The sequence below is a fragment of the Podarcis bocagei genome (genome assembly GCF_964188305.1).
Source record: "Podarcis bocagei genome assembly, chromosome: 3".
NCBI lineage: Eukaryota > Metazoa > Chordata > Lepidosauria > Squamata > Lacertidae > Podarcis > Podarcis bocagei.
The window spans coordinates 34,185,444-34,205,542 of NC_138127.1; the positions used below are offsets into that span (position 1 = coordinate 34,185,444).

General features: G+C 40.0%; 1 protein-coding gene across 3 annotated transcripts in view; it reads left to right on the forward strand.

The window, feature by feature from the left end:
* Window positions 1–20,099, forward strand: part of GRIK2 (glutamate ionotropic receptor kainate type subunit 2) — a 440,535-nt gene that overhangs the window by 404,043 nt on the left and 16,393 nt on the right. For 2 of the 3 annotated variants that reach the window (XM_081186549.1, XM_081186550.1), the window contains exon 16: window positions 14,639–14,889. In XM_081186549.1, coding sequence (XP_081042675.1) covers window positions 14,639–14,889 — 251 coding nt within the window. Of the gene's footprint in view, window positions 1–14,638; window positions 14,890–15,078; window positions 15,990–20,099 lie in introns of those variants that run through there. The other variant, XM_081186551.1, reaches the window with a different exon arrangement.

The following is a 20,099-nucleotide window of genomic DNA, read 5'->3' on the forward strand; positions in this document are numbered from 1 at the left end:
TTGGGGAGGCTTTCCTTGTCGCAAAATGATTGTTATGGGAGACATGTCAAAAGGTAAAAATAAATTCTCAAGAAACTGTGTATGAGCTAGAGATTGGGTCTGAGCTCCAAATATCAAATCTTCTATTTGCCCTTGCAAAGCACAACAAAATAACCCCCTTCACCTAAGATGCTTAGAGAAACACATCCACCTGCAAAGACCACAAAGCCACTCGTCAGTCCCAAATAAAAAAGGGAAATTCCAACTTCAAAAGTCAGAAACAGGTAAAGCTGTGTCTTTAATGTACAATGTACTCTTGATCTGACCATTAAAATTAACAGTAAAGCTAAAGCATTTTCCATTTCTATTCCCACCCCATTATATAAACAAACAAATAACAAACATTAGCTGCCCTTAGCTTGCGGGAATGATCATGATCTTCTGGCACCTATGCACAATTGTGTGCCAAAATAAATTTCCATGCATATGTTGCTAACTGTTATACAAATTTGATAACTCAATGAGGGAGAGTTTTATTTTCAGATACATAGCCCATGCTGTTAAAAAAGCAGGTGTAATTAAGCAGTGTTATAATAGTGATGAATTTAGGGCTCCCAATAGGAAAGCCAGCCATCAACGTCCCAGAACATGTAAAAATCTTTTGATATAAAAAGATAAATTATTCCCAACAATTCATTTTATTAGAAATGTTTGCCTTAAATGTTGGAAATAGATAATCTGTTGCTAATTTGTGAATGAAATATTGAATATATTATTCAATGAATTTTAGTAATGGTTGCTATTTTCTTCACACACCTGTAGAATAGATGCACAGTGCAGGGATGGACTTTGGTAATATGGTGCCCTGAGTGAGGACAAAATTTGGTGACCCCAAAATATTTCAACAATTCATTTGGGGACGGTTGCTTTTTAATAGATCTTCTCGGTAGGTACCTGTATAAATATAGGTACTGTTGTTGTTGTCACTATTTTGCACCCCTCAGCTCAGTGCCCTGTGCAAGAGAACCGCCTGCACCACCCTAAATCTGGTGCTGCACATTGGTGCACAGTGAATGACAGCCTGCTACGAAAATAAGTATTATTTTGTAAAGTAGCATGTAATAATGGAAGTGGCAAAATTTGTGACAAGGAGATGTTCTGCAAGCACATTCCCTTCAGGTATCCAAGTCCCATGTATAGAATTATTCACTGGAATATTCAGAATTGAGAAAATAGATGGTAGGTGATGCAAGTGAGAAGTTAAATACTGTGTTAAACATGTCTGCATATCAGTGCCTGGGATGTGCAAGTCAATAGGTAGCTATGGTAGGTAGTGGTGCCTGGAAGATACAGTATAAAGGAGAAATGTGGTTTTTTTGGCACATCACCTTCACTGTTTCTGCCCCAGGTGGTCACCAGAAGACCTTGTAACTATGAGCTTGCTTTTCTCCCCCTTTCCCTCCCAAGCTGTTTTCACTTTGTGTCATGTATTTTTAGATGGTACATCTGAGAGCAATGCTTTTAAAAAAAAGTAATCTAGAACCCACTGGGAGTTTTGGCTGAATAAAAAAAAATGTGAATAAGTTTTGTCAAGACCATTCAAAGAAAAATAAGCAAGGAAGCTGGAGGGAAAGAAATTGCCAGAGTGAGCCAGAGTGCATAGAATAATAAAAAGCTGTGGTACATTTAGCTTCAGCTTACACACTACAACTTACTCTACTTATCTAGGTTGATATGCCTAGATAGATAGAGAAATCTGTGGATCTGTAAGAATGCCCAATGTGTATGTGGTTATATCACTTGATTACAACCATAGTGTATTTGGAGAAATCAAAATTACACATTGACTTTTCACACCAGCAACAGATCCACCTACTGTATAAGTGTGACTAGGGATGAAATAAATAAATCCACCTAAGATTATAGTCAAACCAATATATAAGCTGTATGCCTGTCTATCTACCCCAGAATCTGTGGTACACATCACACAAAATGAAGACGACTTGGAATTTCATTGTGGCAGATGTTTCATGAGAGCTACCTCTCAGTATCACCCATATCAGCAAGCTGAATGGATGGATGAATGAATATTTGCATCAGCTATCGGCCATAGCAATAAAACAACAATACGATATACAAAGAATAGAAATAACAAGTCGATTATATAAAATACAGTTTAGGTTTTTGAATCAATAGTCAAACAGTGGATCTTATTCTAATTGCCCCAGCTAAAGACCTTGCAACCTGCTCATCTTATCAGCAAGTTGCTGTTGGCATCCATCTGTCTTGAGAAACAGTGGAGTGCACCTCCTGGGGTGAAGTCAAACCACTGTATTTCAGTAATCTGGGGCGCAAGTCTGGGCAGTGTAAATGGAGACCCTGGGCTGCCCAGACAACAAGCCCCCCCTCCCCGGCCTCACTAGTGTGGTCCAAAGGAAATACATGTGACACCAGCTTGGCTGCAGGAGTTGCTGGAAGGAGGTGTACAAGGCCATCCAACCATCTTAGGGACTCCACTTTGGATATGTGTAGGGTTTACTGCTTAGTCTTATCCTCTCCCAAGATATCCCACAAGGCAGCAGAGGTTTAGGATCAACAAGTAGCCTGCAAAGGTTTTGCATGTTTCATTTAAACTGTGCAGACCTTCTAGGTACCTCAGGTGCATAAATGCCACCGATTTTCCAGTTGCTTTGAGGGTCCTCCTCTAGACGGGGTCCTCCTAGAACTTAAGGCCTTTTGGGGCGTTCTCTTCTGTTCTACCTCTTTGATGCTGATGCATACATTAGCAGCACTTTGTGAGCCAACACACCATTGGATGAGTCTGAAGGGAACCAACCCATTTGCACATAAGCTTTCCAACACAGGGACAGGAACCCTTGCCAATATTTCAGTTTTACAAAGCTGATTCCTGGACACCTTCCATTTGCTTTTGACCCGACCCCCCCCCCCCAATATAACTTGGTCAACAGCAATTCTGGATTCACTCCCCTGACTGTACCATGATTATGGCAAAAGTGCTTACAAGAAAAAGAACTAATATGTAAGTAATTGTGGAAGATAGATAGGGTCTGAAATCTTTCTTCTCTTCCTTGTGGACAAACTCTTGCCTCTGTTAAGAATGTTGCTTCCATCTTGTTTCAAATAACGTTGTCAGAAAAGCTTCATGCTGTCAGGCCATCTAAAAGTTGTTCAGCATCTATCAGAAGAAAAAGAATATGAATAAATACACAGCCTTCCAGCAGAGTTACACTGGCTCAAACCCCTTGAAACCAACATACTCATGTAAGTTCAAAAGTTTAGACTAAAACCCTGAGGCTTTCACATCACTTGTGTCTGTCTAGAATTCAATTTTCACCATATTTTGTATGGTGATCTATGGAGGTTCTGTGATCGAGTGAAGGTCTCTGCTGTAGACCTCCACTTTACTTTTCTTTGTACATTGCTTTATTATTTCTTTTCCAGCTGTTGTTGTCAGTTTCCAGCTTAGTTGCTGTCATCTGTACCAGAGAGAGAGAGAGTGAGAGAGAGATAAACTTGATTGGACAGACAAAGAGATTGGTCGGCTTCCTTGATTCAAGGAATCTTTGGCAGACATTAAAGCATCTATTTTGGCAGCATTATTAGTATTGTTTGTGGGGATTTTTCTTTCCTTCTCTGTTGTCAGTCATCTGAGGAGCACATGATTAAAATGGCGTTTGGAATAAGCTCATTTTGAAGACCTGTCTTGTTCATATTATTTCATCGGACATAGCGTCTAGAAAGAGGGATCTCACACTCCCTTCCCTTAAATTGAAGGCTTCGCCACAGAAAAAGGGGTTTCAGGCAATAATTAATGATCTGCTGCTTCATACCTCTGCTAGGAATATGACTTCATGAATTATTTATCCTTATCCAAGGCAGTAATGAATGCATTACAATGCTGCTGTTCTACCTTTGTGTGAGGAGTCCCTGCTTCAAGTAGGCTTTAAACTCACCGTGTAATTTTGTGTGATATTTAAATGCTATGCAATGGCCAATAATAAACTGTTTAGGTTACCCAGCCGGCATTACTTGTCTTTTGCCTCCCGGGAGTGATTTCAAACTTCATGCTTTTGTGATACTGAATTGTGCAATGCTAGCTTTGCCTTTTCAAGAATTCATCCCATTATTTACCCAAGTACCCATCTTTCAAACTCTGCTCCAGATTTGCATCTTCATTTAGGCAGACTGATACTGCAAGGAAAGCAAGTGCCTTCCTTTTCTTGCTTCCTGTATGGTTTTTTTATAGGAATATCTCATAAGCAGACATTTATGTTAACTGTATAGCCAGTTTCTGCCTAAGTCCAAAGCTGTTGTGAAAGTCATCACTGTTGTTGCTGTCACTGGAATTTCAGAGAGCTGCTATATTTGAAATAGTAGGTCCACACTAGTTCATCACCCCCACCCCCCAAAAAAGGAGGAAAGAGAGGACAGAAGATTTTGCTCAGCGATTGGTACCAGAGTTTCAAATAGCATCTGTGGTGGTGATTGTACAATAAATTTCTACCATGCCCCATCTCTAGGAATCAAGGTTTACAAACACAAAGCTGGAGACGTAGAATGACCAATTCAAATTATATTTATTATAAATGAATTAGAATTAATCCACCCCTCTGTGATACTAGTTGTTAACAGCTAGCTGAAACAAACAAACAAACAAGTCCAGAAAATACTGAGAAAACAGATAAGGATCAATGTTTCCAAAGTGGTTTAAAAAAAGAACTTGGGTGCACTGTTGGACAATATGGCCGAAGTTAGATGCATGATAGGCAAGTATAGCAGGTAGCCAGAATCTGAAATATATAAACCTCACAAACACTGTTGCATTAAACTCAACTGTTGGACCGGAATTTTCCAGCAGAGCAACAAATTAACAAAAGAATGATCTGTATTTCTATGGAAATACCCAGACAAAAGATATCATAAAAGGATTATTTTGAAAGCTATAGCCCATATTGCATTAGGATATTTTATATTTTTTTGCTTCTTAGCAGTTTTTCAGCAGTTGCAATAAAGGGATTAGGTATTTGTCAACTTTCTTTTCTCCTCTAATACATTCTCCATACTTTTTTTTAACATACAAAATTCTCCTTTCCCTTACTGGGGCCTAAAGTGCAGGTTATACTTCCCAGCTATTAAGACATTCTTCATAATGCCTTAATAGCCAACACACACACACACACACACACACACACACACACACACACACACCCCTTGCATGATGGCAATCATGTAGGATGGGCAAGAAGTGAGTGGGACTCTTTCTGTCAGTGAAAGGGACTTTTCTGTCTCTGAATACATCAGAGTGCACCAAGCAGAAATCAAATAACATAACTAGGCAGAGAACAAATAATATAACTAAGTATAAGCCTGCTTCCGCCAATCTTATGCTGAGGGTAAGGGTGAGGACAAATTTGATTTTGTTCGCATTTTGCTAAGGAACTGCCTGATTCTCACTTCTTGAACCCAAAGATTGTTGTTGTCCTGGCTTCTTTTAGGAGGATGGGCAGTATATACATTTAATAAAAGCTTTTTATAAAATGAACCAAAATACAGCTATCCTTTCAAATTCATACCCCTCCAAATTTTGCTATGATTTTTTTTGCAGTGCACATTTGTGAGACAGTTGTGTACCAAAATGCATATAGTAGGGGACTGTTTCATAAAATCCATATATGTCAGTGGGGATAACATTAAATGTATTACATTAGGAGAAATTAACTTGCAATAATGTCTATATTACTCAAAACTACAGCCAAATTGTTTATTAGGGGAAATTCACACTAAAACACTGAGACTAAATTTTCATGAGGCTTTAAAAAATAACAATCAAAAATTGCTGTAGATAATTGGAAAACTGAAATTAGGATTGTAAAAAATGTGAAATGGAGAGGAGCTGAAAATGACAGATTCTTCCATCACTAGTTGATACATGTCTGTGGTATGAAAACAAACACAGTTTATCTGCAGAGTTCAAGTTTTGTGTGTGTGCTTAAAGTGCATGTGGTAGTTGGCGATATCTATGAATTGTGCCAGCGTGAAGAGAAACCGGGGAACAAATATTGCAACTTATTGCCGCACTGAGGAAACTAATTGTTACATGTGAACTGGGAAATATGGCAGATGAGCTGATTAGGGATTGTTTTACTGAGCAAACTATACGCCTTGCAAAAAAGAATCGGGAGGGAAAAAATAATGAGGATACAGGAGGCACAGTTCAAGTTGCAGAAAAATGCAGTGAAAAGGCACATAAATGCTTACAAAGAGAATATGTATGAAAAATCACAGACCTAGAAAACGCAAAGTACAAGAAAAGACGGTTTCCTTGTGGATATACATAAACTAAACTACACAGGATGCCCTGTAATCACTAAGCTCAGTGCAATCACTGAAGAAAGACTGGGCATTTGACAGAGATATGCCAGAGCAGCTAATCCAGTCAAGACATAATTATTTACTGTCATGCAATTATGGTGACAGATGTTGCTGTTTTGAGTGTGAACAGAATCAGCTCCTCATACACTGAAGGGGGGGGGGATGACCTGTGCACAGTTAATATTTCTGCCACATCCTCAGACTGTAGGAGAAATGTTGGACTCAGCAATCTCCATCCTATTATTTTCAATCTACTTGTATTGCTTTGTACATTTGCAACTCACTTGGCAAACATTGCACTTGATAAGCTATTGAGACATCCCTGTCCGTGGCCATCTGCTTGTAAATGTGACTTTTGTTTTGGTATACATGTATTTTCTGTACCTGCATTTGCAAAAGCACTCCTATAATGGAACCCCCCCCCTTTTTTTGCATTCATCTTCAGGAGTAGTATATGGGCAGATAGCTTGCGCTCAGCTAATCACTACAGCACTTCAAACAGCAGTTTCAGTTGTGACTAAGTACCATTTTAAGAAGAAACTTTGCTGTGCACATTGATTTGTTGGTCTATGAAGTTAAAGTGAGACATGACATGACACCTATTATTAAAGAAGTGACTATTTCCAGTCAGAGTCCAGGACCACTGTATTAGAGGAGCTTAAGAACTTAGTACACAAAAAGACACTTTGGAAGAGAGTGACTCATCAGAACGGGTTTCCTCTATAATCATAGGAAAGAATGGAAGCATTCGCCTTTGGGTGGATTTCAGAGAGCCAAATTAAACCTTTGTGACTGACAGCTATCCATTGCTACACACAGAAGAGGTATTTGCAGAAAGCTACAGAGCAAAGATGTTTTCTGTCACTTGGAAGAGTGCCAAATGTTTCATGAAATCAGCATAGCATGTATTACACATGCTGCATAATTTGGTTTTGCATACCCACCATGCAGATGAGCTTCAACACCAAGCGCTGTTTAAAGAATGATGTGATTTGGCAGGATTGGTTGATACAGGCTGAATTGCTCTCAGATGTGTGGTAAGGAGTGAGAGCATGCTTGAGCCCCCCGCAATATTACTTCATCCTATTTTAAAAGAGAAAATGGTTTTATCCAAATGAGTGCATCGTAAGTAACCAAACAGATACCCATTTAGCAAAATATTATTCTGGTGGCTATGAGCCAGACTATGAACGATTTGAGCCTTTATGGGTTGCCTATGATGGTAGACTGGCTTGCAGCCTGTGTGCTAAAATAAAAAAACACAGTACAGATGTTTAGCGGCTCTCTCTTCCCAAATGCAACAAAATTGTGCTCCCAGGTGCTTTGTGTGCATATTTTCACAAAGCTACAGTGTTCCCAGTAGTTTAAGCAACAGCATTACTGCGATTACATTTCCTTTCTGCTGCTTTCAAATCAGTTTTATGAAAATTTGCTACAGTCCCCCCAGGACCGAAAAGGGATGGGGACAGGGTGTAAGTAGAAGAAAATGGAAACACAGGTTTTGCGGATTCCTTCAGCTTTATATTATGCACCATTTATGCATTCCCAATAGCTCATTCCCTTGGCCTGGAATTTATAATAATGATAAGAGGTGTTATAAATGTGCTCTTTGGTCTCCCTTTAGGATCCTGTTTCTGCTCCCCAAGCACCTTAATTAAATCTAGGATAACACACATTGTCAGAAATATCTATGGGGAATGTTGAGCTATTATAATTAAGATTAAATGAATATTTAATGTCTGTATTGTATTTATATATTAGAGTGATGGCTTTCAGCATAATATATTGCTATCTATTGGTGAAAAGGGGAAAGTTGCACTGATCCAGGGGGATCACAATGGTAAAACATGGTTTTACCTTTTAGACCCAATATTTATTACTAAATGTGTGTGTGACAAAACCTGAGCAGCTGCTTCTGTCACGGAAAAGCAGCTTTCAGAGGAGCAAATCTGAAGCAGAAAATGAATCTTGTGGGGAGTTATGTCTGTGCATCTATAATCTCCCATTCCTCCAAAGAAAAACAAACTCCAGGAGAAGCGATGCAAATAGGGATAATTCCCAACTCCTGTGGTCTGCAGTGTTCTCTACACAAAACAACATTCTGGATTTGGGCACAAGTGGGTGTCCACAGGGTACAACATGTGTCTTAAGTGAGTAGAGTTACAGGTAGGCAGCCGTGTTGGTCTGCCATAGTCAAAATAAAAAAAATTCCTTCCAGTAGCACCTTAAAGACCAACTAAGTTAGTTCTTGGTATGAGCTTTCGTGTGCATGCACACTTCTTCAGATACACTGAAACAGAAGTTGCCAGATCCTTCTATATAGTGAGAAGGTGGGGAGGGGTATTACTCAGAAGGGTGATGGGAATGGGAGATTGGCAGATAGCTGAGATGAGCCTCTTGACGACTCTTAACGACTGCAATAGGTCTTCCCAGAAAAGGCAAGGGGTGAGAAGGTGAAAAATGGCTTAGTCATGTATAATGAGATAAGAATCCAATGTCTTTGTTCAAACCAGGTCTCTCCATGGTTTTGAGTTTGGTAATGAGTTGCAATTCAGCAGCTTCTCTTTCCAGTCTATTTCTGAAATTCCTTTGTATTAAAACAGCTACTTTGAGATCTTGTATAGAATGTCCTGGGAGATTGAAGTGTTCTCCTACTGGTTTCTCTGTTTTGTGATTCTTGATGTCAGATTTATGTCCGTTTATTCTTTGGCGTAAGGTTTGGCCTGTTTGTCCAATATAGAGAGCTGAAGGACACTGTTGGCATTTGATGGCATACACAATGTTAGACGATGAGCAATTAAATAGTCCCGAGATTGTATGTGTGATGTTGTTGGGGCCAGTAATGGTGTTGTCCGGGTGTATGTGGCAGCAAAGTTGGCATCTGGGTTTATTGCAGGCTCTGGTGCCAGTGTCCGTGTTAAGTCTGGTTGTAGTATTATTGTGGGTTAGGAGTTGTTTAAGATTAGGTGGCTGTCTGTAGGCAATGAAAGGTCTTCCTCCCAGAGCTTGAGAAAGAGAACTGTCATTGTCAGAGATCTACAACCACTCCTGGACAATGACAGTTCTCTTTCTCAAGCTCTGGGAGGAAGTTGCCTTGGACATTTCCAGGTAGACAGCAAGAGCCCTGGAATATGAAGCAAAGATTAGTGCATCTTTTCTTTGGTGTCTTCAAGTTGGAAGACGATTCTCTGCAGCGGGTCTGTGTGTGTGTGTAGCTACACTACCCCATGGGCTCCTTGTGTCACCCAGATAGGGAAATCTTTCACTTTCAATTTCCCATTTTTAAAATCTAAAGTTCAGATCCCCTTATCAGTTTGCATTTTTTTTTAAGAAACAAAAACAAAAAACTGCTCTTGGGAAAATTTGTCAGTGTTTAGTATGATCTTCACCTAATAGCCATGTTTTTCTTTATGCCATTTCCACTAATATAATGCACTTTTGTACGTTATTTTAACAAATACACATTTGTGCATGCTTTCTGCTATTATACCTGTTTCTATACACATTATTTGGTTGGAAAATTGCATCACAAAATTGAGAGTAGTGTGAATTTCAGATGTTAGCATTGCTTCAGTTTACTTACTGTTTCAGGAAGCACAAATTAGGTCGGTTTACATTGAAAGCCAAACTTAATTCTCTTTCCCACCCCAATCCCCTATTTGTGCCTTCATGCTTTTTCCAAGGTACGAAAGGGCACAAGAGCCTATAGTGGCCTTGCATCAGTCCTCTTTGAACTACTGAAAGGAAGCAAGGTTAGTGCTCTCACTGCCACTTGCTTCCCCCCGCAGTCTTAACTCTGTGGTGAAAGGAATGCCTGCTCCATTCATGGATAACTTGGAAGGAATAATCATGTGGCTTAGAGCTTCTAGGTGGACTTCAGCATAGCTGTAAGTGGGGTATTTATGTGGGTAATGAGGTTTGCTAGCATAGCAGGTCTTTCCTCCCTCCTCGCTCCACATGCTCCCCAGCCTGCTCTTGGGTTTTCCCCACCCTCCAGAGCAGATTTAGGATGTAGGGTACATGGGTGAATGAGAGGGGAAGCCAATTCTATTGTACAAGCAAACCTCATTCTGCACATGCAACAATTTAGTTGAAACATGCCCTCTGGCGCCATTGCCTTTCTACCACCCATCTGAAGCGCTGCCAGTGTTGGTGAAAAGGCACCAGGAACAGAAAGCATAAGACTTATGGTGTAATGGCATCTTTCAGACTTGGGGTGTTGTCTCTGGGAGTCCCAGATTCTGGAGCTCCTGCTCAAGAGGCACTTGGCTGGCAGGGTTCCTGTCTGACTCTGAGCCAGAGCTTGGGTCTAGATCCAGCACCTCCCAAGGTTTGCACACTGGTCTTCCTGATCCATTTGGTTCTTCTGTGTCAGAATCTTGGCTAGCTAGACTCTAATTACATGATTATCATCATTTTGATTCTTATTTATCGCGTGTGCTATGACTTTTGCAAACATAGAAAACATGTTTCCTATCAGCATGAACATGCCTAAAAATAGATCAGTAAATGCAGAGCAGGAAAGAGACACTTAGTTATACATCAGTAGGTATATCTCTCATTAGATATGTGCAAAAACCTCCCTAAAACATTTCACTACTCTTATAACTTCAAGTTATATCTATCCTAGTTTAATTTGCTTTTCACTTTAGGGAAAATTTGATGGCATTGTAAATCTTTCTATGTTGTTGCATTACTAGATTATTTCTAGAAATGTTTCTGCAAGATCTTTCAAATATTATCCATGGAAAAACTGCCAACCCTTGCAAATAATTCTAATAAGGGGCTTCTGTTAGTATCTACTGCCTATCACTGGATTATGCTTTGTGTACGTGTGTGATTCGAGAAATGTGATTTTGTGCCTGAAAAGCCTGTGGACAGAGCATAGATCTTATACCTTTTACCTGTTGTTCGGATGGGGGTAAAAACATCTGTTCCCTACCCCTACAAAATCTAATAGAAATGTCCTTGGACTGTGTCCTTCTCCAAGCTCATACCTGTCTTGCAGGTAAAAGGTCCAGAGTTCAATCCTTAGTGTCTCAGAGTTAAAGCAGGAGTATGCCTCTGAATACCAGTTGCTGAAATTGCAAGTGGACAGAGTGCTCATGTCCTTCTTGAGGGCTCATGTCCTCCTTGCAGGCTTTCCACAGGCATGTGGATAGCTACTATGAGCAGGCCATTGGCCTAATTCAGCAGATTGTTCTTAGAAGACCTTCGAAAAAATTTATGTGTGAATCCTTAGAGAGATGCAGCTAGTTAGAAAAGATATTGACGTATATACTGGGATTATGTCGAAGTACCACATGTTCATGTGTGGGAAGAGATGGCCTGGAATTAGATCTTACGATGGACATGAGTGTGCCAGTTATGCTATGTTTGCGCTAAATGTGCTGCACACTAGTTACTGACTCATCTCAGCGGCTCTTAGAATAATTTTTGGATTAAGGTGTATATGATCTAATTAATTGGTATTGGCTTCAGGGTGGTGAGTTTCTCAAAAACAAGTCATGCCAGACGAATCTTGTTTCTTTTCTGACGGAGTTACAAGCCTGGTGGGTCAGGGGAATGCTGTGGATGTAGTGTATCTTGATTCAGTAAGGCTTTGGACAAGGGCCCCCATGATATTCTTGTAGAGAAGCTGTTAAAAGTTGGGCTGCATGAGGTAACTGTTAGGTAGATTTGTAGCTGGTTGACTGACTGAACCCAAAGTGCTGCACCACACTGTTGACTCAGGTTAAACTTGTGATCTACTAAGACCCCTAGATCCTTTTCCTATGTGCTACTGGAAAGCCAGGTATCTCCCATCTCATATTTGTGCAGCTGGTTCTTCCTGCCTAAGTGTAGAACTTCACATTTTCTCCCTAAACATGGGACAAAACATGAACCCGTGTAGCAGTTGTAACCCCTAGACCAGGCATAGGCAAACTCGGCCCTCCAGATGTTTTGGGACTACAACTCTCATCATCCCTAGCTAACAGGACCAGTCATCAGGGATGATGGGAGTTGTAGTCCCAAAACATCTGGAGGGTCGAGTTTGCCTATGCCTCCTTAGACAACCACCTTTAGCTTCGATTCACAATGTTACAAGTGCTCTGGGTTCCTGAATGCTTATAGAGAGTAGGTAGTGCTGGGTTTTACAGAGTGACTAGAGGCTGTTGATGACCACCTCTCTGCATACTTGCTGCCCTGCTGTCACATGACGGGTTTTTAAGCAAATATTGCTGCTTCCATACAAAGTCTCAGCATGAAAAGTGCTTATGTCAGTGATTATGCTTTGCCAAAAATAAAACCCTTCTTTGCTCACATTATTAATTCATATAATTTGTAAAAATGCCGACTCTCAGGGCATTGCTGCCCAAAAGCCCTCAACAACAATATCTCATTAAAATTAAGAACAAACCCTCTACATAATAAATGGTCTTTCAAGACTAGTCAGATGGGAAGAGGTGGGGTGGAAGATTGGCATTGCATGCTGACTTGAGGTAGCAGAACGCTCTTTGCTGATAGAATTGCAGAGGCCACAATTTAAAAAGCCTTTGGGCACACACCTACACTGGGAACACCTGACTATTAGGCAGAGCAAGGCAGCAGGTAGTGAATGGACTTAGCTGTGTGTGCTGTGCAGCCAGCTCCGTGCCCCCTAAGCTAGCCTGCCCTCCTTATTTCAGTGAAGGGTGCTATTTTGTCACCACTGATGAAATAAGATCCAGCCGCCAGTCTGGTCACCTTCTATACATGAAATAGTGGTAGATCCCCTCTTCTCTGTGTCTCAGGCAGCAAAATGCCTTAAGCCAGCCCAATTTCCTCATACTGCACTGTGAGAAAGAAACAAATCAAGGAAAAATCCAATTGAGAAAGTGCAGTGTCTTTATGGAAAGGGGGTGGGGAGGACAGACGACAGTGTCGGATTGGGAGAAGTTTAGAGTGATGACATTCTTTTTACACATTACTGGGTGCTTGAGGCTCCAGATAAGAGTTCCTAAGACCTGTTCTCCTACAAGTTTATTGGCAAAGAATGCCATTCCTATGATATATCGCATGTCAAGAATAGAAAGAAACAGCGGGTAGCAATATTTATATGAAAATAAAGTATCCCTTGGTGCCAAGTATTACGTAGGCAAGTTTCAAATCTATATACTCAAGTCTTGAATTGGTCACATTTATGTAGCCAAAACAACACTCATGCATGAGAGAGTTTTCAGCAGATTAAAGGGAATGTGTGTGAGAGAGAGAGCCACAGCCAAATTTTGTGGCCCATCGGCCACAGAATACCGATTCATGTTAGAGAGGGGGCAGAAATGGGAAACCGTATAGAAATGGAAAGGTTTTATCTGGGATAGGAGGAAGGAGAGGCACATAAATATAAAAAGGGGGAATGATAAAATCTCAGTGTCTAAATAGGCCATTTCCTAGTTCAAACTGTAAACTTATCTTTAAATGTCCCCAGATACGGAAGTTCGTTCATCCATTACTGAAAGGGGGGGCTTTGTGGGCGGGCCCCAGGCCCCCCCGGTATACCAGCCTATTGCAGGCCAGATCGTCTTCCTGCCACAACCGGGCCAATGGCAGCAGGTGTTAGTGGGCATTCCCCTGGTCGCAGGACCAACCGAACAATTGTATCCCTTGGTGCCATGCCCAGGGGAAGTTTAAATGCCCGGCTTGCATGGCCATTAGCCATTCTCTCCCCCTGCCTTTGATCCCCAAACCAATATGCCATGTGTTGTCTAGTTATTTGCACTTTAGGGAGCAGGGTGGTCACGGGGCCTCAGTACACAAGTGATAGTTGCCTATAGAAACCAATGCAGAAATTCAAGAGTTTAATGCAGCTGGTATTGGGCATTATTGTGTCCATCCTATCCCACTTGCCCCCCTCCAAAAAACCCTCACAACAGAACAAGGACCGACCATACTCAGTGGTCACTGAGTGCTGACTGTGGAGGGGTTTTTAGGGGATGGGGGTGAAATAGAGTGGTGCCTGCCCTGTGGAACATCCTCCCATCAGATGTCAAAGAAATTAACAACTATCTGACTTTTAGAAGACATATGAAGGCAGCCCTGTTTAGGGAAGCTTTTAATATCCGATGAATTATTGTATTTTAATGTTTTCTTGGAAGCCGCCCAGAGTGGCTGGGGGAACCCAGCGAGATGGGTGGGGTATAAATAATATACCAAAGCAACATTTTGTCGGAGGGTCCCACTTATAACTATGAAACAGGATGAAGGATTTGCAAGTGTGACTCATTAACCGGTGTGTTCCCTCTTGCAGGGTCCCCCTACAGAGACAAAATAACCATCGCAATTCTCCACCTGCAAGAAGAAGGCAAGCTCCACATGATGAAGGAGAAGTGGTGGCGAGGCAACGGTTGCCCGGAAGAGGAGAGCAAGGATGCAAGTGCCCTTGGAGTACAAAACATTGGTGGCATCTTCATCGTACTGGCAGCAGGATTGGTTCTCTCCGTCTTTGTGGCAGTGGGGGAGTTTTTGTACAAATCCAAAAAAAATGCCCAGTTGGAAAAGGTAAATATTGTCCTTTTCGCCATTAATTCTACCATGATGATATACTCGTAGCCCTCTGGGCAACCAACTGAAAAGCCATTCTGATGTCTTTAATAGTCTAGCACACGTCATTGAAGTTCATAGTGAATGAGCACTGGAGCTGTCATCTTTATACAACTTTTAATTTGTCTTCAATATTTTTAATTGTAGCCAGCTTTCAGGACAAGTGACTATTTCTCCTCTTATTCAAGCTTGAAAAAAGACACCTTTTTGCTCCTGGAAGTTCACTGCAGTTAATTTTATGGATGAAGAAGAAAGCGAAATCTGTAATGGGAAACAATTAACCTTCTACAGATAGATCTGGGTTTTAAGTGGCACAACCTGCTTTCAGTCCAAAGTCAGAAGTCTAGAAAATTTCTTTCTATATGTCCTTTCTGGAAGATGTTTACTCTTCAAACTTATGGTGGTAGCATCTGGAAAAGCATTTAGATCAATATATGAAGGATTTACTACTGATTATGATTTTATACCTTGTAACTCGGACACATTCCAGTTTTAAAACTCAGAATGTTGAACTTACTCTATACTGGATCAACAAGTGGATGGATGACCACTTTTTGAAACATAAGCATCCATATAATTTATGTTTTAATAATATTTATGTGAATATATGTAATATATAACTCTGAGCTAAATTATGTCATCTGTTTTTATGCCTTACTTTGAATATACATTTTTACAACTTGGAGAAAATATGTCATGCATAATTGAGGAGCTTGTGACTTCCTTACATTCCTATTTTTAAAACTATTACTTTTATTCAAATTGGTAGTAAATCCAAGAACTCTATGTGTTTAGATTTTTGCCCCTTTTTCAGATGCTATGGATAATATACATAACTATTTTTAATAGTTTTGGGACTTCTGAATTTGCACTGATATAGGGTGCTTCCAGATGGCAGTTTATTGTGAAATCAGCGTTGCTCATGCATGCAAGTTTTTTTTTTTTGTAGAATCCAGACCGTGACATCAGAATGCCAACCCACCCTATTTTTTTTTGACTTACATTTGATTCAGATGTCTTCTTCCCATAGAAAATCTAATAAGTAAAAATAATTTGATATATGCAAATAATAATAATAATAATAATAATAATTTAAAAAAAATACCCCGCCCATCTGGCTGCCTTACAAACTTCCCAATACAGGGCTGCCTTCAGACGTCTTATGTAGTTATTTCTCTTTGACATCTGAAGGGAGATGGCCCCACTACCAAGAAGTCAAGGCTGTTTTGGGAGCTGATTACAGTTTGGTTCTCAAACGCCTTGGTTCCCAAACGCCTAGGATTCCAAACACTGAAAACCTGGAAGTAAGTATTCCAGTTTTCAAATGTTTTTTGGAAGTTGAACATCTGAAGTGGCTGTCGGCTATTGTTTCCGGGGCACCTGCCCCAATCAGAAGCCGCGCCTTGGTTTTCAAACATTTCGGAAATCAAATGGACTTCCGGAACGAATTAAGTTCGAGAACCAAGGTACCACTGTAGTATTATTTTTTGAGGGGAGGAGGTTATTTATCACATTGGTGGGGTTGTTTCAGTGGGTGGTATTTAATGCACAATATACCCATGTTGTTTCCAACAATCCAAATGAATCAAGTGTCCCTTGCTCCACTCATTACCACATGGGGAAGGCAAGCTTGAATTTCAATAACCATTAGGAAGGGCTGTTAAGTCAAGGTCTTCACAAAGTACATGCGGATGAATTACCTCAGAGACTATCATCATGCAGCATACATTGGGGTGATGATAATAATACATTGGAATGAGAATAATAAATTATTAATACTAATTAATAATAATTAGCAATAATTATATAATGCAGAGGACATTTTCAAAACCTCTTAACACTTTTGTGTAAGACTTGGTTAGGTAAACAGTATTATTATTATTAACCCCTCCCCCCAAAAAACCTCCTCACCTTCCTCATTGTGAAGCGTGATAAATAAGGCTGGTAACATTTATTCTTGCTCACTTCCTGGATTTTTTTGTTAAGGTGCATTCAAACAATGCAAATACATCTGTGCATGCCCAGAACAGGAATAACAAGGCAAGGGAGAGGAGGTACGTAGGGGAGAGGGGATACCTCCAGATACATTCTATCAAACTCCACTCACTGGTCTGGATGGCAAGTAGCAGGCTAACAATACATATCTATGACTGAAAAAATGAGAATGTGTGGAAGCTTACTTGGTTACAGCATGGTGCTGATAACATAAGGGTTGCAGGTTTGAGCCCTGTATGGGACAGCTGCATATTCCTGCATGGTAGGGTCCCTTCCAACTCTATATGATTCCATGCCAGACAGACACAAATGAATCTGAGCAACCTGTTCATGATGTAAGGTCCGATTCTGGAAGCACCCACAGAGTAACCTCTATCCTGACCACATTTATTTGGGACGTAACCCTGCTTATTTCACTGGCACAAGTAAATGTGCGTAGGATCCAGCCCAATTTACTTTCAGCATTAATACATATCTTATTTTTTAAAAATATAATGTATTGTTAGAGGAATTTTTGATGTTAAGCCTTAAGATTTGGTGAGGTCACAAGTTCCTTAAGGATTATTTTGAACATGTATGTGTTTCATTAAACTGTGCTTTAGTAAGAATTTATTAAGTAAAAATTCAGCTCCTCTCTAATCATGTAGGATGATTAATTCTGTCAAGCTAATTTTGCAGCTTTCCTTTTAATCACTGAGACCAATTTCTTATTTTAGAAAATGACTGTTTATTTTAAATAATTGATGTACATCACAATGGCTTTATCCATTTTTTAAAAAAAAGAAAAATGAATGTGTCAGATATGAGTGGCAGCATGTTTTGTATCAGTTGGTCTGTATTCTTTTTTAAAAATCAAACAAACTTTAATTTATATATAAAGTTGGATCATTTTTATTGTGAGTTTTGTACTCCTAATGAAATTGCATTTTAAATGGCTTAGATGCATCTTACTTGACATTTTGAAACATTTTGTGAACAGGATGACTTCTGGATGCATCCAGAAAAGTATACAAAGTTGGAAAATTTCAGCCTCTTGCAGTGGTGTAATCTTACAAATCAGTTTAGACATTGTACTAAAATTTCCCTTGAATTGTTTGAGCACGTCTGATATTAGGCACCTTGGTGAATTCTTCCCTCTGTTTTCATTGCACCCAGATGTGGATGTTTGATTTATTCTGTATGGAGATTAGTGGTGTGAGCATGTGGTTGAGAGAATGGGGGATTCTACCTGGTCTATTGGCTTCCACTTTATTCAAATTTCATGACTGACACGTGGCATATCCATTTCAGCCTTGTCATTTCATCAATGGAGAGTGTGCTTTGATCATGCCTGAGTACTTCTAGCCACGGACTGCTTCTCACACAGTGGCAGCCAATGATGATAGATCAAAGCTGGCTCCTTGTGGTGGCTTAAATATTATGTGTGTTGGCTCATCATACAGATCAGCTTCCAGAGCATAATTATTACTTGATACTGTAGTGTTCTCTACTTGGGACTTGAAGACTGTGCAGAAACTGCATCATATTTCCATGAGGTTCCACTGGGAGGTCCATGACCTTCCCAGACCCCAGTAAGTGAGGAAAACAAGAAGGGTAAGGGTCCACCTTGACTGATCCAAACATCTTGTCTGCATCCTCGAGCCTTAGTAACTGAAACTCATCCAATACGACAGGACTAGACAGTGCTATGGACACCCCATTAGATTTATCAAACAATATTCTGAAAGCATATCCATTTGATAAGCCAGTACACGCAGATATTTCCCTGTCTTGGTCACCATGTGGAGTCAGTTTCAAAGACAGGAACTATGAATGGAGTTGTAGATGTTAATACTTTGCATCTACCATTTCACTGACCCTTTCTTGATTCTCAAGTTTTTGCCTAACAATGTAACATTAGTTCTCAGTGGGCTTATCATGTGAGTGAAACAGTCATCACTACAAGTCAGGTTTTATGCATCTATAAACTTTCCCCTTGAAGATGCAGGTTGACTGGGTTTGATTTAATCAGAAATATAACAACTTGTCATTTTGCCAGTGGATGCATGAATTAAGCCTAGAAAACATGCAAACATGTCACCAGTGTTTGCAGTTCTCCAAGCTCCAGTGCATCCTAATATTTTTTGCTACCAACAGAAGGGGAGCTGAGGAACATGGAAAGAGAGGGTCCTTGCACTTACTGGTGGCCAAAGGAACCAACAATAGGAAAGCTATTTTGCATTTTCACAAAGGCCTTTAACAGCCTACTTCACTTGGTACTACATTCAATTCATGCTACCACAGGCTACCATAGGTTTCTGATTTGCACTAGTATTGGCCGCTACAGGTGTAAAATGTGCAAGTGTTGTTGCCATGGATGAGATTATTGTGATTAGCTTGTGGAATACCTCCTTTCCTTTAAATCATGATTATTGTATGGCATCAGTGCCAATATGTTTGCCAAATATGACATGATATGCAGCTGCATATATCAAACAAGTCAGTAATCTTATGAAGGATATGACATGAATTTACTTTTCCCCGATCTGGTGCTTGTATTGTTTGTGTGCTCTAAAATATCTATCTATGGTCCTCTGTCACTTTATTCTGTTCTGGAGAGTCTTATGTGCTGGCACAGAGGACCATACCAGCAATCTATAGGATAATTTTTGTGCTCTGCTATATACCATTACAAAATTACAAAACATCATTAATGATAAGTTGTAGGCAAATAGTCTGGCTCAGGAAGTAAACAAAACATGCCCACATATGCATGATAAAAGACTGAATAAGTGACAGCTGAATCGTTATATTTTTATTTATTGCATCAGGTTTTATTGAGTGAAGGAAAATCATGGGGGGGAATATTTGGGGTGAGAAGCGCAGTCAAATATCAGTACGAACACTTTAGATGTTCATTTTGACAACAGCTTTCTTTAGACAGCAAGGAATGTCTATTTTAATGCTTTTTAAAAAAAGAAAAGACAAGCCTAACTTGATCAGAGAGAACCTGCCAACCTGTGACATAGTTTCTAGGTTGTTTGTTTGAAAAGTTTCAGCAGGGTCTTATTTCACTGGGAGATCAGTGTAAACACTCAGATCTGAAGGTATCAAATGTTTGCAGATAAAGACTGAATTCTGATATAAGTTGTACTCAAACCAAGCTTGCTTTCCCTTGATCAGTACTTGAATTA